The sequence below is a fragment of the Macrotis lagotis genome, chromosome 3, assembly GCF_037893015.1.
Source record: "Macrotis lagotis isolate mMagLag1 chromosome 3, bilby.v1.9.chrom.fasta, whole genome shotgun sequence".
In the NCBI taxonomy this organism is placed as follows: Eukaryota; Metazoa; Chordata; class Mammalia; order Peramelemorphia; family Peramelidae; genus Macrotis; species Macrotis lagotis.
The window spans coordinates 303883688-303907688 of NC_133660.1; the positions used below are offsets into that span (position 1 = coordinate 303883688).

Consider the following 24001-nt stretch of genomic DNA (forward strand, 5'->3'; position numbering starts at 1 on the left):
TTTGCCCAATTGAGTATTTGAGAGAATTATTCTCATTTTGTATTTATCCAATTGTGTTTCCCAAGGATTTGTTTTTTGTTGTGAGATGTTAATTTTTTCTTGCAATGTGTTAATTTTCTCTTGAGTTTCTTAACCCAGTTTTTACAGTTGATTTTTAAACACCTTCCTGATTTCCTCAAGGAAGACTTTCAGAGCTGGAGATCAATTCATATTCTCCTCAGAAGTGCTAAATCTCTCCGGGTTAGAATCCATTATTTCTAAGTATTTCTCCATATCCCCCCCCCCCATTTTGCTGGCCTTTCTTCATCTTTTGAGGATCTTATGTTGGCAAGGCGGGGCTGGCTCACAAAGGTTGACTTTTAAAGATCCTAGAGGCTTTGTTCACTTGGCTTAGTAATTCCAAGGGCTGGCCAGTAGGGGATGCTGGTGGCTTTCCTCTGGAGTGTTTGAGGCCCTCAGCAGAAGGGTCTGAGTTGATCTTGAACAATGTACTGAGCCCTGATGGAGGGAAATAATTTCCCTTTCAGTTGAATGATCTCTGTTGCCCACACCTGAGTCTGAGGGGGTGGGGTTATTTATTGTTTCTTTTTACAGAAAGGGCACTTCTGAAGGTATGGAGCTTAGGTCCCAGCCCAGCTGGTCATTATCCAGGCATGCTCTGAAACTCTCTGTGCTGGAAATCACCTTCATGTAGCTCCTCTCCCACAGCCCAAAGATTCCACATTATAATTCAATACTTATTTTATTTTCAATTTTATTAATTTCTCTTTTAATCTTTAGACTTTCCAAATTTATAAAAGTGGCTCTTGCACCTATCACTCACCAAAGCCTCTGCAGCTGAGGCTGGTCCTCTGGCCTCCCCCAGCTGCTATCCCTGTGCTGACCCTCTGTTCCTGTATCCTGGTTCACCCACGGTCCCCTGAGACAGACCATCTTGGTAGGTGCTCTTCTCCTAGCTTCTCTTTCTGTGTTTTGTTGATCAAATTTGTGTTAAGAGGTTACTTTCATGTTATTTTCTTTAAAGATTCTATTTATTTTGAGTTTTATAATTTTCCCCCTAATATTACTTCCCTCCCCCCACCCCCCACAGAAGGCAATTTGCCAGTCTTTACATTCTTTCCATGGTATACCTTGATCCAAATTGAATGTGATGAGAGAGAAATCATATCCTTAAGGAAAAAAAAAAAGAAAAAGAGATAGGAAGATCAGACATTCCTGGGATAAATCCTACTTGGTCATAACGTATCATCTTAGTCTTAATTTGTTGTAATCATTTTGCTAAGATTTTATTTGAGATTTTTGCATGTATATTCATCAGGGTGATAGGTCTATAATTTCCTTTCTCTGTTTTGACTCTTCCTGGTTTAGGTATCAGCAGAATATTGGTGTCATAGAAAGAGTTAGGCAGAGTTTCGTCTTTCCCTATTTTTCCAAAAATGTTTGGTATAATTTACATGTGAATCCATCAGGTCCAGGAGATTTTTTTCTTAGGGAGTTCAATGATTCCTTGTTGAATTTCTTTTTCTGAGATAGGGCTGCTTAGGTATTTAATCTTTATTTTATTTAAACTGCATAAATTATATTTTTGCAAATATTCATCCATTTCCCTTATATTGTCAATTTATTGGCATAGAGTTGTGTGAAATAATTCCGAATTGTTACTTTAATTTCCACTTCATTGGTTCATGAAGCTCACCTTTTTCATTTATGACACTAGCAAATTCATTTATTCTTTCTCTTTTTTAATAAATTGACCAGAGGTTTATCAATTTTATTTTTTTATAAAAACAACTTTTGGTTTTATTTATCAATTCAATAGTTATTTTTTCAATTTTATTAATTTCTCTTAATTTTTAGAATTTCTAATTTGATATTTCATTGGAGGCATTTAATTTGTTCTTTCTCTAATATTTTAGTTGCATATTTAGTTCATTGAATTCCGCTTTCTCTAATTTATTCATGTAAGCATTTAAAGAATAATGTATCCCTCCTCGCATCTCTTTCCTGTCCTCCTTTTTAAGGAGAAAGTGTTTCTAAATCATTCTAAGTCATTGATTCCATCACTTCTGGCTAAGTATATTCTCTCTGATAGAGTTACAATTCTCAAGAATTATGAGAACCATTTTCCCATGCTGGCATATAGCCAATTTCATTTTATTGGATTGCAGTTTTTTTTCTTTACCCCCCTCCCTTTTGTTACCTTTTTATATGTCTCTTGAACCTCCTGTTTGATGTTCAAATTTTCTATTTAGTGCTGTATTTTTTTAAATCAGGAATTTGTTGGAAGTCTTCCATTTCATTAAATGTCCATCTTTTTCCCTGAAAAAGAAGGCTCAGGTTTACAGGATAGTGACCTCTTGGCTGTATTACAAGCTCCCTTGCTCTTCGGAATGTCTCATTCCAGGCCCTTCTCTCCCTTATGGTTGATGTAGTCATATCCTGAGTAATCCTGATTATGGCTCCTTGTTATTTAAATTGTTTCTTTCTGGCTGCTTGAAGGATTTACTCTTTTATCTGATAGTTCTGGAATTTGACAACAACATTCTTTTGTGTTTTAATTTTTAGAATCTCTTTCCAGACGGGAGCAAAATATTCTTTCAATAACTGTTTTGTTCTCTGGTTCCATGATATCAGGGCAATTTTCCATCATTAAATCCTGTAATATTAAGTCTAGGTGTTTTTATCTCTTCAATGTTTTCAGGAAGACCTATAGCTCTCAGGTTGTCCCTTCTCAATCTATTCTTTAGGTCAGTGGTTTTGCTCATGAGGAATTTTACATATTCTTCTATTTTTTCTATTTCTTGGTTTTGTTTAATAGATTCTTGCTGTCTCGTGAAGTCATTAGTTTCCATAGACTCCATTTATTTTTGTAGAGAGGAATTTTTCTCATTTACCTTTAGTAACTCCTTTTCCAATTGGTCATTTCTGTTTTTATAAGAGTATTCCATTTGACCAATTGAGGTATTGAGAGAAGTATTTTCCTTTTTGCATTTGCACAACTGAGGATCTGAGAGAATTATTCTCATTTTACATTTGTTCAATTGTGTTTTCCAATGATTTGTTTTCTTGTTGTTAGGTGTTAATTTTCTCTCCCAGTTTTTCTTATTGATTTTTAAACTCCTTCCTTCTTTCTTCAAGGATGTCTTTCTGTGCTGGTGAGCATGTCGTATTCTTCTCAGAGGTTCTAGGTCTCTCTAAGTTAGTGTCTTTTCCCTGCAAGAATTTTCCTATAGACTCCCCTTTGCCCTCGTCTTTCTTCATTAACCTAAAACCTTGTGTTAGGGAGGGGCTGGTTGACTGGGGTTTGATGTCAGGATCCCTAGAAGCTTTACTCACCGAGTGTACTATCTCCAGAAGGCCAGCAGAGGGTGCTGATTACTTTCTCTGGAGTGTCTGTGACCTTGACTGAGGCCCTCTCCCTTGTCCTAGCAGGAGTAGTTGAAGCTGTTAAATACTTTCTTTCTTTGATCAATAGTGGGCTGTAGCCTGGGATAAGGTGATTTGTTCTCCCTATTATCTACTGAGGTGGTTCTGCTGAGTAGGCCTCAGCCTGGGTCAGAACTTGTCTGTAATTGTGTTTGTTCTGGGAAGAGGATTCAGCTGAAATGGAGGCATGGACTCTGACTTCCTCCTGACCTGAGGGGCTCAGGGATTGTCTTCTGCAACTCTCCTGCTCAGGAACTAACCCTCCAGCCCTGCCTGGCAAGTTCCAGAGTGTAAGCACCACTACCAATGCCTCTGCTTCCTAGTTGACCCTAGTCCCATGGTGGACCAGTCTCTAGCCCTGAAGCTGATCAAGCTGGTCAGTTTCTCAGGCCCTCAGGCTACAGGTCTCCAGTCCCACCTTTAATCAGTCTAATTCAGGGCTGTTCCAGGATCCCAGGCTCTCAAAGGTCCCATGCTCCTACCAGAGTCCACCCTTTGTGCCTGGACTCATCCACCATCTGGAGAAGACAGATCCTGAAGTGGATGTTCTTCTCCTGGCTTTCCTTTCTTGGTTTTGTTGATCAGATTTCTGTTAAGAGGTTTGTTTCATATTATTTACAATGGAAGATCAGGAGACTTTAGAACTCTGCCTGTCTTCTCTCCACCATCTTGGCTGGAATTCCAGGTCAAGTCTATTAATCGTCTAGGTAATTCAAAAATCAAAATAAGATGGCAGAGAAGTTATGGAATAAATCACAGATTTTCTTTTATTTATTTATTTTTGTTTCTGTTTATTTTAATTCTTAAAGAAAATTTCTTTTCTGCTAGGGAAAAACACACTTGAACATGCAACTAAAAAAAAACAACCACGAAAAGAACAACACAAATCCCCGAAATTGAACATCAAAATGAGATCCTGAAAATCAAAAGAGAGATTAATTAAATATTAAAAAAATCAATTGGGTTAAAAAAAAAGAACTAGATTTTATCCTTGAACTGAGAGTATTAAATCCAACCTCAAATGCTTATCAACAGTGCAACCAATGCATGTCCAGTTCCTCAGTTTATTCAACTTTAAAATGGGGACCATAGAGAAAGAAATGGTCGAACATTCCAGTATCTTTGCCAAGAATGTTCCACTAAATGTGGAGCCTTGAAAAGTCAAATATGAATAAAAAACTACATTAAAGAGACAAAAGGAATTAATTATATGAACACATAATATAATTAAACCAGTAGATATTTTAATTCAAAGAAAGAAGAAAAATGATATGCTGAATTTTACACACAGAAAAATCTCAGATTATCTTGTGTTCATCTTTCTCATATTGGATAGTTCTTTTACTTCAACGTAAAAAAAAACATAGCTTTGGAATGCATATATACATACATACATATATGCATATATACCTACATATATACATATATATCCAAAATAGTTCCAATTCACTTATATATCTAGAAACTTCTATACCTAAACTTGTTTACCTATATGCCATCCTCAACATGCAAATTATAATTTTTCTTTTGGCAAAGCAATTGGGGTTCAGAGATCTGCCCAAAGTTCCACAGTTAGGCATTCATTTAAGTGTCTGAAATCATATTTGAACTCAGGTCCTCCTTTATTATTTTTTTTTTTACAAAGACCTTATGTTTATTAGAATTGTTTTTTGACAATTTCTGTACATTATTCAGAAGTTCCCCAATTTATGTGAAAATGTATTTCCATGTTTGTACTTACTTTTATAAAGAAATAAAACACATTCAGTGACATACAGTTATTTGTTCTCAATTATGATTTTGTGTCACATTTTCTTATTTTACCCACTGGTCAGAAATATATTTTAGATCAAAAATATTAAGACAATAACCACAGCATAATAACAACCCTCAAATCTTTAGCAGCTGAAGTTCTGCTGGGCTTCAGTCTTTCTCTAAGCCAGATATGGTCTCACAAAACCACCAACAAAGTTGGGTGCCTGAAAAGTCAAGGAAGACATACAGTGCCACCCTATCTACAGCACTCCATCCAATAAACATGGGCCTAATGTTCTCTATTCCCTCCTTCTCCTTCAGACATGGGAGATAGGGAAACCAGAGTTTTTTTGCTGTTGTGTAAAACGAAAATGCAAACAATTTTGTTAAGAAAATTTTTTTTTTCTGAAGAAGTTGAATTATTGTGGGCTCTTTAGAATAGCACTCTGATCTACACTGTCCTTTCCCAGAGGTGTTGACTGTTTTTTGTTAATAGGCAGGGAGCAAGGCTCCTAATTCAATCTATGTTTCTATCACTGAGCACAACTATTATAAACATGGAAATTAGCTCTGGTGGGCATGGCTGTTAGAACAGGAAAAGAGATAGGAGGGATAGGGAAAAATGGAAATTTATAAAACAAAAAAAAACCTCTTAAAAAAAATAAAAAAGCATTCAAAATCAGTGACCAGAACTGCTAGCTTAAATGACCATATCCTAGTTTAAACATTTTTCCTTGGAAAAAAATGTACTTCTCCTAATGGAGTAATTGCTTCCCTACATCTTCCTCTGTGTTAGGGCTGTTTGCAGCTAATGTTGGGGTGATATGGGCCAAACCATATGTACAATGTGTGTGCTCTGACTAACCTAACTGAGCCCATGAGGCTTTATGATGAGCCTTCACACACAGAGCTCTAAATAGCTGCTCTGTAGGGCCAAATGAATACTGTCAACCCCAACTGAAAGAAGTAGAGAAAAAGCAAATCCCAAATATTTTAAACTTACTTTAAAAAAAATTAAACACTGTGGAAAAAGTTTTCTGCCTATTGTTTTCAGCCTGGGTTTCCATTTGCCTTTTCCAAATGAAGTACTGATGACATGTAGTTAACTTTTACAGCTTCCCAGAATTTCCTTTTTGGAGCAAGACTAGAATGCAGCACCTCAGTTACAACAAGATAGGAGGGGGTGACTGGAATGAAGGGAGTAGACTGAAGTGTACCTCAATACTCAGGTCTACAAAATAACACCAAGAACACAATACCCACCACCCCCACCCAGCAGATGGATGAAGCCAATTATTTCTCTTGTTAAACCAAACAAATCTCAAGAAAATTCAACCTACACTGATTTCTGGGACGGAACATGGGAGACAAGGGTTAATCCTCAGGACTGCATTTCAGTCTGTTAGAGAAATGTTTATGGCATGAAGTATTGTGTAAGGAATACACGACAATATACATTAGGATCTTTACAATATTAAATATATAATATACAACTCTACAGGTATCTTACGGAGGAAGGTGAGTGGTGTGCCATCTGTTCAGCTATGGAAGGGTGGGGAAGCTTTTTCCATCAGTGAGAGTATAAAGTATCACGCTATATAAAATCAAAGAAGGAGCAGCTTAGCTTTACAGCCCCCAAAACACCAGACACAGCTGGCTCAGTACCTGTTTGCACAAGGGAAGGAACAGGCCCTCCCTCGAGGGGCTCGTTTGTTTCCATTCTAGCTCTACATTGTTTCTGTCAAATCCATCGTCTGGACTGAGGGGTCCAGGATCACCAGAAGAGCTCAGTCCCTCTCCTTAATGACCACATTTGTCTAAGAACAGTTTAATTAAAATTCAGTGTCTACAACAGTATTCTATAAATGTGGCAGAAACTAAATTGTGATTAGCACACGAATTAGTGACTGAGGCCCCCAATCATGCCACATGACAATGGGCAGGATTTCACAGAACGCTATTTATAGGCTGGCACCTGCAAACATAGTGCTGTCTCTTGAGTTACAGAAGCGGCTGCTGCTCAAGTCAAAAGAGATGATAACTGTTTTCATTAAAGAAACATTATAGGGACCAAATGAAAGGGGTGGGGAAAGACCTTCTCTAAAGAGACAGATACATAGCAGAAGGGCACAGATGCCATCAGTATTTCAAAAATACATTTAAATTAAGAGGAAAAAAAGAAACAAAGATATGTCCTGTCCTTTAGTGCTAGAGCATAAAGGGTGGTTCTTTTGACTAAAGCTCAAGACAGAGTGTGTGCTGACTCCAGCCCCCCCCCACATACATAGACACCCACCCCCCTTCTCGCCCCTGCAGGGGCACCAGGACCTGAGATGCTCACACATACAAGTATAATGTGGAGAAGACAGGTTTGGCATCTTCCTTGGTTTGCTTTGCTAATATGGAAGCTTCCATATTTTGGCCTTGGTTTTGAGGCCACTCCCAAGGTGGATCTTACTTTTGAAAAAACAGGCCACAATTAGTCACACTGACAGTTTCCTTTTTTGAAAGTATTGAGCACCAGATAAATATGCATTGGTCATTGTCTGTTTCTCCAACCTCGGCAGAGAAGGCACTTTCATTTTAAATATTGTAGAAAAATAAGTCATTTACTAGCATGAACAATCACAGCCATCAAACACACACATGGAGATGTGGAGCATGTCCGGTGAGACAGATGCCTCGGATGAGGCAAGGTGCAGCACAGTGTCACACTGGCCTCAGCCCCTCCCAGGCCTTTCCGCATGGGTCAGGAGGGGGATGGGTATTCGGAAAGGCTGTCAACTGGGCTCCTTCCACACTGATCTTGTCACCAAAGCCCAATCAAGCACCCCAGAGCACTGGGTAAGTGCTGATCAGGTCCAACATTGCCGATGCTCTGAAGAAATTGCATTCGATCACATTCCTGCAAAACCTCTTGTCCATCTGCCAGGCATGCTCTGGGGCTTTACAGTGAGGACTGAGTGGATGACCACCATTTCGCTGGCCAAGGGCTCCACACCCAAGTGGCTAACACTGTTTTCCGACCTTTTGGTGCATCCCATGGGGTGACTCAGCACCAAGATGGAGATGGAGGGCCTAGTCCAGGGGCTCCTGCTTTATCTGAATTGTAGTAGGAGCCTGCTGAAGCCATCTGTCCTGCCGACACAGCATATAGTCACTGAACTGAGAGGAATCCACCCCTCTCCCACAGCTTTCTGCCACGCTAAAGCCCCTCTGAAACAGTCTTTCGAGGACCTGGACGGAACTGAGGCGGCAATAGCCATTCAGTGGGAAGCGGATGACGTGTGTGGGGTCCTGGTTCCAGCCAGCATTGACAGAGTGGCACATGATGTCGCTGGTCTCTGGGAAGGCTTCCCCGATAAGTGCCTTGTCCCCACTCAGGGCGATGGGCTCGCCGAGGTCAGGCGTCACCCGAACCGCGAGGCATCCACAGGCCTGGCCACGGCGCCGCTGCTCTTGTTCCTGCTTCCAGCGGTCCAACTCCCTTACCTTTGGCTGCAGTTGGTAGGAACATGCCTCTTCATACAGGAGGCTGAAATCCTTGAAGTCATCTGGCAGTAGGACTTTTGACATTCGAAGGAAGCTGAGGACATATCTGAATATCTCCCCATCCCAATCAATCAAATAACGTTGTTCCAGACTGTCTAGTACGATGGGCTCTGTGCCATTGAATAGACGACTTATCCTGGAGTCCCGATATTTGGTGAGGGTAGCCAGACTGCTGGTGTACATGTGTCCCCCTAAGTCAATATGCACAGGAGCATTGGACTTGGTAAGCTGAGCTGGGAGCGGGATTCCCTGAGCTGCCAGGGGAGAAACTGGGGACCGTGTGAGAGAGAGTCGGGACATGCTTCTTCCCTCCTTGGACATGGGAGGCAGAGGCGGCGGCGGCGCAGTCACGGGCCCCCCTGGCCCTGGCCTCCGTCCGCCTCCTCCTCCCGGCAGCGGCTCGGGGTCTTGCGTGTCTGGGCCGCCCAGGTGCGATGTTTTGGCTCCTCGGGTAGGTTCGGTCTCGTCCTGTAGTTACTTTCTGCCGAGTACCCCCCACCCTCCCCCCACCCCTCCCTCCCTCCCCCGGCCCCTCTCTCCAGGTCCTCCTTTATTCACCACCTAGCTGCCCCCTAACATACAAATTACTTTTCAGAATTCTTTAAAACCATTAGAACATTTTAGGTGATTTTTAATTTCCAACATGTATTACTAATTCCACTATAATAAAACAGCAATAAGAATAACACACAAATTACTAGACAGTACAAAGCAATCCTTCCATTATGACATTTTTCATGAACCCACAGATCTATACCAAAAAGGTCATACTTTTTCACATTTTCCTGATTGCCCTTCAAATCAATCACATTAATCCCAGGGTTTAACAATACAGTGTTGAAATACTTTATTTCCAAGAAAAAATTAAATATTGCAAATACAATCTCTTTGCAGTTAAGAAAGAATATCACATAACTGATAGATACATCTCATTCATCGATATGTTACCTTACACTGGGGCCCTCACAATTGCTATTTTTTCAGAGCACCCCCCCCCCACCACCACACACCAATCAGTTGTCTGCAGTTACCAAGAAAGAAGTTCACATACTTGGATTCCTGAAAATGAAATATAAATTGTTAATATACATTAATCATAAGATTCTTATTTAAGCCTTTCATTTCCCTTAGAATACAAGAAAAATGGATAAACCACTATATTTATACTTTTGTCTCGCAGACCTCTTTACAAAGAACCTCTCAAAATCCAATCTCATACATACGATATATATAAAACCCAAATGCAATAATCTCTAAAGATCCCAACAGTTTAGACTGATAAAAGCTTCAGAATATCTTATAGAGAAAATCTAACCCTTAAATTCTAAAAGCTCCATCTAAAATAAAAATAAAAATTTTAGCATTATTAGGCTTAATATTAAACTGAAGTAGAATTTTCCCCCCAAAAATCAGTAAATATCCCTGATAACATAGGTATATTTCTTCATAGTAACAAAATACCACTTTTCCTTAACCCAAAGGTGTTACAATAAAGTTTAAAAATCCAAAATCATTTAATTCCTTTCAATAGTTACAATAGTATTAATATAGTTTATAATTCCAAAATAAATTAATTTAGGTTATTTAATTCTTCCCATTCTGTACAAATTTTGTCAGAATGTAACAACACTAATACCCCTCTTTTGAAATCCTCAGTGTGCTTCCCAAAACTCTAGTCAAGAAACCTGAAACAGTGAGAGTCATTACTTTAAGGCCAGGTGGCCTAAGCAGACCTTCATTAAACATGATTCTTTCTTTCCTAATCACAAATCCCACCTGTCATGGGTTCTCTTTCCCTTTATGACTAAATCTCCTGGTCCCAACCCCTCCTCTCTCCATGTGTGGGTGGGTTTTGCAAGTTACCCCAGTTCAGAGTTCAAGTGTTTACATAATGGAAGATGGGATCAAGACTACCGTGTGTCCAACCCATCATCCCCTTTCCCTAACCCAGGAAGAAAGCATGGGATCTTTCCCAGACACTCATAGGGATAAGAAATCTTCCCTCCTCCAACTTCTCACTCTTTCCCTTAAAAGTTCTTTCTCTCAAACTCTTCTAAACTTTACCCAAACCACAGCTTTTTCTCCTTAAGAATCCCCTTTCCCTTTTATCTTTAACTACACACCGGTACAGCTACCACTGGTTCAGTGAGTGATGCACTGATCTCCACATGGAGGCTGCTGCGTACCTAATTCCTTCTGAAACTCCTTGGCCCAACTCCCAATTCCCCCAGTTTAAAACTTAATCTGAATCCTCAGACCCAGAAATGCCTACAACAGACACTGACACAAGACAGGAAATAGAACAAACACACACACTGCCTCAAGAACATTCAAACTCATTCACACACCACTAGATCGATTCGCTTCCTTGGCTTCCAGTTAGCAGCCACATGGCTTCCTTGTCCCCCAAGTTTGGAGGCAACCTTCCTCCTTTAAGATTTTGTGGAAATTCCTGGAGAGGGAATTCAAATTCCACTCCTTCGGGGCACCCTATTATCCTCTGGCCTTTCCTTTGAGATAGAGCTCCTGCATGGAGGACTTCTCTGTTTCTGGTCATTGAAAATGATGACTGAAAATCACCACTTTTTCATGGTTCTACTCTCAGACATTTTAATCATTTTTTGCACCAAATCTGACCTAATCTTCTCAGGCATCTTTGTGATATTTCCCCAGCAAAGAACACCAAGAAAATGAGTTTTAAGTCAAACCATTTAAATGCATTATTTTCTTGTGTTTTTTTCTGGAAAATTGTTATAAAAGCCTCAAGAATACTTACTCCAGAGTGACTAAAATGGTTTTTTAAAAGATATTTTAACAAAATGACACATCTCCCTCATGATGGGAGAGAGGGGTGAAGAAACCTCAAACTACAAGCTCTTTCATGCAGTTTGAAAACCTTTGTTCCCACTCTTTCATGCCAACCATAGGCTAGGGTCACAAACCTTATTAACACATTGTTTACTATTCATTTACCCACCCTTCTCATTATACTAATGAGCAAGAACAGCTAGATCTCCTTGAGCATGCACAAAGAAGGTCAAGACTGTTGGTTAAGTTAAAAGCAGGGGGGCAATGTCATCACTTTTTGATCAGATTTGAGGTCACCTGCCCATAAGTCAACAATAGGCAGAGCCCAGTATTTGTAATGTTAGCTTACAATCCTCCCTTCAAGTTCTTGTGGAACCCAAACACCTAATATTTTCCTTATACCATGTAGATCTTTTTCCATTGTCCTCTTCTGAACTGGTCTTTTAATCTTTGTAGGAGCTTTCTTTTCTTACTAATTTTTTAGCCTAGTTCATTGTTTTGAAATTGTGTTCTTCTGTCTATTTACAGTGGGCACTGTCCCAAGATTCTTGTGCTGGTGTCCAGTGGGCTTTTCACTGAATTTCAGCTATGGGACTTCAGATGCAATTGTACTGGGGTTTTTTAGTCCAGCTGTGTTACCTGTGCAGGACTTCTGTGGTTCATGTCTTGCCTAATGTCTTGAGATGGTGTGTTCAGAACTGGTCTGCTGTACTACTAGCTTACTGAGCCATGACTAATTGGATTGGGTTCCTGATCTTTGTTGTGACTGAGAGCTTCTTTCTAGCTTTCACTTGCCTGTAATGGGTGTGCTGTCCTTCCCCTGAAGGAGATAGAACATTTCTGAAGAACTTTGAGGATATCCTCAGCTCAAAAATTACTCCATGCTGTCTTTTTTGTGGGTTTTGTCACTCCAGAATCAGTTTAGAGGTTTTAATGTCCTTTTTGAGGGAAGCTATGAAAACTCAAGGTATTTATTGACTTCTCTCTGACACTTGACTCTGACCCTTATCTTTTGTCTATTCTGGTTTTCAGGTTCTCATTTTCTTTTTTTATCTGTACTTCCTTTACCAGGGAGTTGATTTTTCTTCTGATTTTGTAATGTCACTTTCATTTTTCTTCCCAATGTTTTCTCTATCATTTTTGCTTGATTATCAAATTTTTTTTTGAGTTTTTCCTTGACCTCTGTCTCATATTTTTGAGTCTTTGGATGCTGGAATTTTTACTTTGTTAATTTTTGAGTTAATTTTTGATCTTCCTTGTCACTATAGTAATTTTCCATAGTCAGATGTTTTTCCTGTTATTTGTTTATGTGACTTTTCTCCATTTCACAAAGTTTTCTGGATATAGGAAACGTTATTCAAAGGTTCTGGGGGTTTTGTGAAGTTTTTTTGGACATACTTTTAGGGACTTGTAAGTTTTCAGTTTTTTGAGGTGGTATGATATAAAAAATGGGTGTTTAATAGACTGACCTATGCTCTAGTCTCTACTCACAAGCACAATGAAGGTCAATGATCTGCTGCAGCCTCAAGCTCTGATGTGCTACTAGTGCTACTGTTCTTCCTCATCCTGAGACTGCTACCCCAAACTGCAACCCAGATCTGAGTAATGGCAAAGCAACCACTCTGCCCTGTCCCCCAAGTCAGTAAAGTGTTCTTTTTAATCTCTATCTGATTATTTGTTCAATGCCTTTTAATCTCTATTTGCTCAGTGCTGCCCTATTATCTGCTGGCTGAACTCTCTGGAAGCAGCTTAATCAACTTATTGATTAAGGTCCCTCAAGGTCTGTATCTGTTTTGCTGTGGACTAATCTCTGCAGGAACACCTTTCCAGCATTTCTAAAATTTCAAAATTAAAGCATTGTTTCCCCTAGGAGCTAACATTATATTGGTTAAAATAGTATGAATACAGATAAGTATATGCAAATGCCTACATACAGTAGATATTGAGTGTAGCAGATATTTCCTTCCATAGGTTAGATAATTGTTTCACTTTATTTGTTTCTGTTATGGCTATCCACAATTAATTGAGGACATTATTGAAAAGTGGTCAGGGGAAGCTAGGTGGCACAACGGATAGAGCACTGGCTCTGGAATCGGAAGGACCCAAGTTCAGATCTAACCTTACACACTGAATAATTCCCTAGCTTTGTGACCTTGGGCAAATCAATTAACTCATTGCCTTAAATAAATTTAAAAAATTTAAAACGTGGTCAGAGGAGTTTTGTAAAGGGACCAGGAGAGTCCCTGCCTTCTTCTGCCCTTTTGATTCTATCCACAAATAAAGTTATTTGGAATAGGAAAGAGCCCAGAGTTTTAAACAACAATGATCAGGCCACTTATAGAAAAATTTGAAAAGAGTAGATTAATATATATGTGTATGCAAAAAAAATACTCTCACAGAAACCCTTGATGGTATGGCAAGTACAATAATTTAACATAGAGAGATTTATATGAAGATATGTTATTACTATATGCATGTTTGACCATTTGACTGACATTTCCATTAAGGATTGTATTTTGATGCTTTAATAATTAATTTATTTTCCTTTTCTTTTTTCCTTTTCTTTTTTCTGCTATTAGATATGTCTTTTCATTTTTCCACATCCTATATGACACTATTCATTCTCAAAAACAGATGCTAGTGATTTGCTCTAAAAGTATTTTACATTTCCTTTGCATGCACTATGCAAGGTGAAGAAACAATGTAAAATGTATAGGGAACTCAACCTAGCCACAGGTTTAAATGCCACATCTTATGCATTTTAGCCCTATCTTGGGTCAAGTCTATTAATATAAGCACTTTAGATAATTTTAACACCAAAATTGAGGAGCAGAAAAGGTATTGATTCAATGTAAGATTGTCTTGGCCTTTTTTGATTTTAGTTTTGTTTATTTTTCAATTCAATATTTTAGGTGATGGGAAAAATATTAAAGTACTGTTTCCCATAGGGAGCTAACATTATATTGGGTAAAATGGTATGAATACAGATAAGTATGTGCAAATGCATACATACATACTTACATATATACCTACACATATACACATATATATATATATGTACATAAAATTATTATAAACATTTCATGAAAAATTGAGAGAAACATAGAGTAAGCTCCTATATTATCCATCCTAGCAACGAATTAAAGGCAGAAAAGAGGGAGATATCCCTGTTATTGAGAAATCTTGTTTTTCTTCTGCTCCATTTCCTGAGCCTGGGGTCTAGTCTTATACTCAGATTTGAGTATGGTAAAGCAACAGAGTCCTATCTCAGCGATAGCAAAGAGACATCTTCACTTTCCCCTGAACCCCTTACCATTTGTGGGCTGATGATTCTGGAAGGAGCTTTTAGGTGACACCTCTTGGAGCCAGGTCTACACTAAGGCCTGTGCTGAACTAAGCTCCCCTCTCACACTTTGAGGCTGATTTTTCCTTCTGACATTCCAGGTTTTCCTTGGTAATCCCTGAGCTGAGAGAGCTAAAAACCCCTACCACTTCCATGGACCCAGGAACCCTGCTGTCTATTTTCTGGATGCTCTTGGTGCCATCTGGGCTGCATGCATCTTTTCTAAACCTGGTATAAGAGACTCTTTACATGAATCTTCACAGTTATCTGGCTGTAAAATGGTTTCACCCACACTTTTGTGGGTTTGTCCACTCTAGAATTGGATTACAGTCATTATTTAAAACTATTTGGAGTGGTTTGGGAAAAACCTCAGGCTAGTCACTGCCTTTACTCTGCCATCATGACTCTGGTCCTCCAAAGATGAGTCTTCTTGACTACAAATCCTCAATTCTAATGCACTGCACCACTACCTGCCCTGTTCCCTCCAAAACCTTATAGAAAAACATGATGTGTCTTTCCTTTGCATCTTTAATTTAAAAAAATATAGTGGGGGCTTTAGGTGACACAGTGGATAGAGCACCGGCCCTCCTGGAGTCAGGAGTACCTGAGTTCAAATCTGGCCTCAGATACTTAATAATTACATAATTACGTAGCTGTGTGGTCTTGGACAAACCACTTATCTCCACTGCCTTGCAAAAACTAATATATATATATATATATATATATATATATATATATATATATACATAGTTTATGTTTCTAGCTATTTTTTGCCTACAAATTTCAAGAAGACAACTGCCAGATGAGTTGGCACAGTAAGTGCGGAGACATCTAAGGATCCACAAGAATTCAGTTTCACCAAGCTCATGTGAAGGGTTCAATAGGGATATGTCATTTGAATGACATTTTTTATTCTTCCCCTTATACTGGATGTTGCATTCTTGATGAGCCAGGGCCTAAAATCACAATGAGCACATGTCATTATTCCTCTTCTAGGTCAAATAATTGATGTCTTATACATATACAGAAGAGTGACATGAACATGTCTGCAGTGTTTCTTTTTACCTGTTTTTTAAAAAATTTATTTATTTTTCCAATTATATGTAAGGATAATTTCCAACATTCAATTTTGTAATTTTTTCTCTCTCCCCTTTTCCTTCCTCCTTCCCCACCCTACAATAGGAAGCGATCTGATATATTATGCCTGCACAATTATGTTATCCCTATTATCATATGACTAATAATATAAAAGGAGAAAATGGAAAAATATGATAAAAGTACAAATAAAAAAGTCAAAATAGTACTTCTTCTCCATTCAGACTCCAAATTTCTTTTTCTGAATGTAGATTACATTTCCCATCACAAGTCTTTTAGAATTGTCTTTCATCATTGTATTGCTGAGAAGAGCTTTCTATCATTGTTGATTATTACATAATGTTGTTGCTACTGTGTACAATGTTCTCATAGTTCCACACATTTTATTTGGGATCAATTCATATGTTTCCAGGCTTTTTCTTTAAATCTGTCTACTAAATATTTCATGTGGAATAATAATATTCCATTGCATTCATATACCACAATTTATTCAGTCATTTCCCAATTCTTTGCCACCTCATAAGAAGCTGATTTCAATACTTTGTTCATATGGACCTTTCCCCTTTTTTATGGTCTGTTTGGGATACAGATCTACTAGTGGCATGACTGGACCTAAGGGTAGGCACAGTATTATAACTCTTTGGGCATAACTGCAAATTGATCACCAGAATGGGTGGATCAGTTCATTCACAACTCTATCAGTAGTACAATTGAGTGCCAACTTTTCGCCATCATCTTGATCATTTCCTTTTTGTTTGTCACATTAACTAATCTGATAAGTATGAAGTAAGGCTTTAGAATTCTACAAATTTTCATTTTTTAAAATTAATAGTGCTTTAGAAATTTTTATGACTTCTTGTTGATATTTGTTCACACTTGAGAATGGAGAATTGGAGAATGACTATTTAAAAATTTTTTAATTTCTCTATTCATTTTACAAATGATGCCTGGAAATTGTTTCCCATTTTTCTGTTTTCCTTTTAAATTTTGTAGGTCCATATTTTTTCACAAAGGACTTACAAAATAATGTATCTTTAAGAATCACATTTGCTGGCCCCATTTATAATTAATTCCTCTGAGAGTTCATTTCTGGGCTTGGAAACAGGTCCCTAAACTTTATAATAAGCAATTGAGATCTATTTCTCATGAGAAAATAAAGAGATAAAAGGTATAAACATAGATGATCATTTAATGTCATTTCTGAACTTTGTCATAAAGACATGTTTATAATCAATGAGACCTCCTTCATATCTTAATTTGGGATTTGGTTTATTTTTTTCTTTTCCAAGAACATAGTTTTGAATGAGGTTGAGTTTGACTAGATTAAAGTTGAGGGAAATTCAAGATGCAAGATTCTTGAGAATACCTCAAAAAAAATAGATAGACATTATGTTTTTACTATTGTCACCTTCTTCCTATCCAAAGATGATATCAACATGCAAATGAGAATTCTCTTGAATGCATGGGAGAGCATCCTGATTCATACATCATACTAAGGTAAATTCCACAACTCTCCAAAAACTCTAATGGAGCTGATATTATGTTTCATGTTTTCAGTAGTGACCCTTTACAATGATTTACTTCATGTTTTTTAAATTGATTACATCTATAGAATAAGATTTAATTCTTAAAACACACCTTGAAGGAAACTGAGAATATAGGTTAATTATTATTTAAGTATCTGGATTACTGTTAGTCAAAAAATTCAATTTTTTTCATTTAGTGTCTGACCTTTCACCTCTCAAAGCCTTATCTCCTTTCCATGTAAAATGAAAATACTAACCTGTCTAATGGTTGGCATCTGGAGTTGGGTTTGAAGGCAGTTCTTGATGAAATGTAAATCATCATATGAATGGGAATAATTTCCTGTTAATTGTGCAGTGAACTGAGGAACAAAGATGGTATAACTAACCATAAGTAACAGTGGCAGATGTAGAGATTCTAAGACAATACAATGCTTATATTAGACTGCACTGCTGTTAAATAGCAAGTATAATCCAACATTTTAAAATTTTAAATTCTTGAAATACATATTGATATACATATATGTATATATATGTATACATGCATGTATGGTGAAATATCATGACAAAATGTAAATCACCAGTTATTGGTGATTAAAGCTAGATCTGTCTTCTCTTAAAGACTTCAGATACTCTTCAAGTATAATTTAAAATGCAAAAACTTAGGCAATGCTTTTCTGTATTTCATATTGTTCATGTACATGTGCTTACAATGAGCACAGATGTTTAAATGAAAACTAAAACAAAAAACAAAGGGAAATTTAGAAGGAAAAAGACAGGATTTGGAATCAGAAAGCCTAAAGACATGTTTAAAAATTTAACTGGATGGAATAAAGTTTTCTCATTTAAGAAAACTTTTTAACTTCAAATTATATTTCATTTCATATATCAAATATAGTTGAAATCAGAAGAAAAATAGTGACAAAAATCCCCTTACAATACTTTAAGAATGGGCAAGAATCCTTGAGGATATGGGGAGAAGGATAATCAGACATGGTTAATTATTTCACAATTATATAAAGTATTAATTATCACAATAGGTTAGCAGCTATAGTAATTATTTAAAGAAAACCTGTTAAAATTTGGTGACATTCTTAGTGGAGAGAAGAGAATAAAGTTTAAATGTATTTGATATATAGAATGGATGTGACCTGGTAAGTGATTTTATGCAGGTAATATAGGAAAGGGGATATTCAAGAATTAAACACAGGATGATAATCTTATGTATTGTAGAGAAAAATAGGTTAAAGCATAGGAAAATAATTTTATTTTACTCTAAAGAGTTTTGTATTCCTCTAAAAAATATAGGATGAGGTGCCAAGTCTATTTGTATTCACAATGTACTTGCATCTATGAAAGGAAATGTTAGCAACAAGCATGAGAATGTTGCGAGAAACAAGAAGGTCCAAGTCAAAGGTGTGAAGGATGTTAATATAAAACAAGAAGGCTGTGCTTGATGATTCAGCCAAGGTGACAAAGAAAGGACAATTAGATAAGATGAGACTCGGTAAATGATTATACCATGGAAGTCAAATTGGGGAAAAATATTTAGAAAGACAAAATGATTATTAGATATATTTAAAGCTGATAAATTTACATATTTTAAGAGTTCAGAAGAGTGAAGGAGGATAAAGAAGAGACTTGTAAATGATTCAGTGGTTCCCAAGTGTACCATTCTCTTTACTACTTACTGGATCCTTCCTTTATGATTGATTTCAGTCAGGTGGAAAGGGGATAAAGAATGTAGAGAATCAGCATCAATTAAGCTCTTATTGTGTAGCACGAAGCTTGATAATATATTTTTAGAAATAGTACTTCAGTGGGACAGAGACTTCTTATAAAGTTTTTGAATGTGTGAAGGGGAAATACCACTTCTTCAAAAAATTCTGGATTAAAATGACAAATATATGGAAGAAGATATCTGACTTTTTAAAATTCTTTTATCAGTGGTATAATGATATAAGTCTGAATGCATAAATAAACTATATTTTCAGTAGACTTCATGAGTCATAGATCTCTAGGAGATAGAATAGCAAAGGAGGAAACAGGATTGTAAGGAATAGAATTAGAGGTTTTGAACATTCATTTTGTGATGGATAAAAGAGACAATCAATGATCCTCAAAATGATCATCTTTCAAAATTAAGAATACTTTGAGATTAAATGACATAAAATTTTAATGAATCCATTTATCTCAGTGATATATATCTGCCAAGGTATAGAAATCTGGGAAGCTATGAGTGAATAAGACTGATTTTAAAAAAGCATAGCAGGAATGGCAAAAGTGAAAGAAATTCAAAAATAAAAGTTAATATAAAGGTCAACTGGGAACATTTAGGAACAGGATCAATACTTTGGCTAAAGGGAAATTGTGGACAGAAGAGATATGAAGAACTGGGAGGACCGAGAAAAATTGGAAGGACTGCATTTTTTAGAAGTAGGGTTAGAATAGAATAATGGATGTTAAAAAGAGATTTGGAATACTTCAGATAAGTTGAGAGAGGTAATTTAAATCTCAATATCACTGAGGTTTTCTAGGTAAGTGATGAGGAAGTCTAAACTATGACCCATGTTTTATATTCTCAGCTCATTGGACTGTTCATAAACGCAGCAAATGATTAATAAATTCTTATTGACTAACTTGCTGAAGTAAATGAACAGATAGGCAAGGGTATTCAAGAAAACAAACTTGTTGAAGCCTCCAGTTATAAAAGATAGCTTTGAATTGGAGAAAAAATGTAAGAACCAGATACCAAACTTTTTCAAAAATAATGAAGGGTGATCTAGAAGACAGTTGATTATCTTAAGGAAGAATCTTGGTAGAGATGGATGAAGATAATACAGACATACATATATATATATATATATATATATATATATATATATATATATTTGGATGGATTCATTAGATATCGATTATATAGTGATAGAGATGTAAGATAGATATTAGATAGACAGACAGACAGATAGAACCTTAAAGGAAAAGATGTAGCTGATTAATTGCAGTAGGAGGCAGAGTCTGAATGTGCTAGTGAAGAACGTTTAAATGAACTCCCTTTATTCATCTACTATATTAAATAAAAAACAAAAGCAGAAGGAAGTCTCAAATTCTACTGCAGATGGTAGAGAACCTTTCTGAATTTTTTTTCTGGTAATCTGATTGCTTTTATGAGTGAAACACAGTATTGTCGAAATGACTGAGAAAGAAGGCATATTTGCTAAAGATCAAATGGATATTTAATATGGAATAATGCAAAGGAAGCTTCAGTGAAGAAAAATAAATTGAACTGCTCCACGTTACCAACCAAATCCAGGTTTTCATTTAATGTAGCCTTTACTGTTGCTGAAGAAATCACACTATAGGGGTGCCTAGGTGGCATAGTGGATAAGGCACCGGCCTTGGAGTCAGGAGTTCCTGGGTTCAAATCCGGTCTCAGAAACTTAATAATTACCTAACTGTGTGGCCTTGGCCAAGCCACTTAACCCAATTTGCCTTGCAAAAACATAAAACAAAAAGAAATCACACTATTCTCTCTCCTTCTACTCCTTTGACTCTTTACCTTCTGTCATGCAGTCCAATGACAACCTCAGACGCCTTTACGTTATGAAATAATAAATAGAAATATATAAATGCAGAAGATTACCAATGAATCTAATGGAATTAAGTTATTATCAGATTTTATGCATGTCAGGTTAATGTCTTTCACTCCATTCTGTCTTTTCTGTTTACCTTGACCACAGTTTCTAAAATACGATCTTATAATTCTTGAGAACTTTCATTGGTTCCTAATTGCATAAATGATGAAACACTGAATACTTCATTGTGACAAATAGTCAACAGAATAGCATTTGATTCTTATCTCTAAAAATTTTAATATATGGAAATATCAATCCAGGCATACAGTTTCTGTTCCCTGCCTGAAAAGAGGCCTGAAATCTCCTATATTCAACATATTTTAAAAAAGCATTTCTTATTTCTTGTTATATTGAAACTTCAACCTGTAAAGAATTTGTGGAAATCCACACACAGTCATGCTGTTCTCTTTCCCTCCTAGATTTTTTCATTTGCTAGTAGATTATGAATGTCAAATACACCTTTATCCAAGTCAGTATTAAAATATTACACAATCTAGGGCAAAGCAGAAATCCCTATCCTCTTAAAGGACAAGATTCTTTGAAAATATTAAATCAATGTTTGATCTTTGTTCCCTAAAATTCAATGAATTCCCAATCTAACTCAGCATAATATGAATCAGGCCATATCAGTTGGTTTTGTCTATGAAAATAGAAAACAAAAGAAGAGCGATTAGATGAAACAATACTTTAAAATGGGTCTTTGAAAGTTAAAAAAGAATTGATCTCATAAGTTCTGACTGAGGTAACAAATATAGGGAAGGGATCAATTCATTCATCCATTATACATATTAGGAAACTGAGACAAAGAAAGATTAAGTAACATGATCTGGATTATACAACTAGGTAGAATAATCAATAGAATGGTGAATTTGAAATATCACACAAATGAGTTCAAATCTTGTTTCAGAAACTTACAAGGTGTGCTGTTATGGGAAATGGTTTAACCTCTCCTGGCTTCAATTTCCTGATCTTTTAAAATGAGTAGAAAAATAATAGTTTTCTCCAAAGAGTTGTTCTCGTAGTGAAATGAGATAACATATGTAAATTCTTTTATAAATCAGTTACAAGCATAAAGTAAATATGTAGTATTTTGGAAATAATCTATAAATGCTAGATACTATAATGAGTAGTGGTATTCATGTGAGAGGGATTTAAATTCAGGCTAACTGAAAATCAGACGCTGCTCTTTATGCAGTGAACCAGATGTATCTTCTCTAATTTTAAGATTCAAAGGGTGTGAACTGACTACTTCAAGGTTACCGAGCAACAGAGGTTAAAGGGTTAAGACAGAATGTAGTCTAGGCTAGGTTGTTTCCACAACTTTCAAGAATAAAGTCTAATAAAAAGAAGTCTCTACTCTTACTGAAAACTGTGACTTTCTTTACAGATAATACATCTCTTGTCTGAATTTCACAACTCTATTGAATAAATGGATAATGGAAACAATGTGACTGAGTTTATCCTTTTGGGACTCACTGAGAATCCAAAGATGCAGAAAATTATTTTTGGTGTATTTTTCTTTATATATACCATAACAATGGTGGGTAATATACTCATTGTCATCACCATTATCAACAACTCTAGCCTGGATTCCCCCATGTACTTTTTTCTTGCCTACCTATCCTTTATAGATGCCTGTTATTCCTCTGTTAACACACCCAAATTGATTAGAGACTCACTTTATGAAAAGAAAACCATTTTATTCAATGGCTGTATGATGCAAGTGTTTTGTGAACACTTATTTGGAGCTGCAGAAGTCATTTTGCTGACAGTAATGGCCTATGACCGTTATGTGGCAATTTGCAAGCCCCTACACTACATGACCATCATGAATTGGCGGTTATGTAGCATCTTGATGGTTGTAGTCTGGACAGGAGGTTTTCTCCATGCAACAATACAGATGCTGTTCATAGTCAAGATACCATTTTGTGGTCCCAATGTCATAGATCATTTTATGTGTGACTTAAACCCTTTGTTGAAACTTGCCTGCACTGACACTCACATCCTTGGTCTATTTGTTATAGCCAATAGTGGTTTCATTTGCCTGTTAACCTTCCTCTTGTTAATGATCTCTTATGTTGTCATATTGAATTCTCTGAAGACTCACAGTGCAGAGGGGAGACGCAAAGCCCTCTCTACCTGTGGTTCTCACATCACTGTAGCAGTTTTATTCTTTTTTCCCTGTATTTTTATCTATCTGAGGCCTGCAAAAACCTTTCCCGTTGATAAAGCTGTTGCAGTCTTCTACACAATGATTACTCCCATGTTAAACCCTTTAATCTACACATTGAGAAATCCCCAAATGAAAAATGCCATCAAGAAACTATTTAGCCAGAAGGAAACTGTAGCTGGCTAGTAAAGGGAACCTCATAAAATCAGGTTTGAGAGTGAAAAAGGGACTAGATAAAAAGAATTGCAAATTAAAGGAATTAGCATGTCATTAGAGAAATTTTGTCATATAAATGTAACTGAATGTTAATTTTGTGTAAGAAGTTATAATGAATGGGACTTTCATGAACTGCTGCTGTGTGAAATAAGTACAACTGCAAAAAAACATGCATTCTATAGCAATCTGGTATTCTGATCAATTATAATGAACTTGCTTAACTTTCCACAGTAAAATCATCAAAGACAATACTAAATGACTTCCATTCATCCATGTCAAGAACACAGACCAAACTTACTATGTTCAATTTTTAAAATATGTTTTATGTGTTATGGGTTTTCCCTTTTTTGATATGATTCTTCTTTCATAACAATATTAATATGGATATATGTTTAATATAGTTATACATGTGTAGCTTAATTGATTGGTTTCTGGTAAAGGAGGGAGAAGAAAAAAATGTGAAACTTGAAAGCTTTTA

At 36.6% G+C, this 24001-nt stretch overlaps 1 protein-coding gene and 1 pseudogene across 1 annotated transcript; one reads left to right on the forward strand and one right to left on the reverse strand.

Annotated features, from left to right (window-relative positions):
- Positions 1-8259: 8259 nt before the first annotated feature.
- On the reverse strand, positions 8260-9054 carry LOC141517083 (BTB/POZ domain-containing protein KCTD15 pseudogene; annotated as a pseudogene).
- Positions 9055-22563: 13509 nt separating this feature from the next.
- On the forward strand, positions 22564-23493 carry LOC141517084 (olfactory receptor 4C46-like). The gene has a single exon (XM_074228006.1). The coding sequence runs from the start codon at positions 22567-22569 to the stop codon at positions 23491-23493; it is 927 nt and encodes a 308-aa protein (XP_074084107.1). The 5' UTR covers positions 22564-22566.
- Positions 23494-24001: the final 508 nt, after the last annotated feature.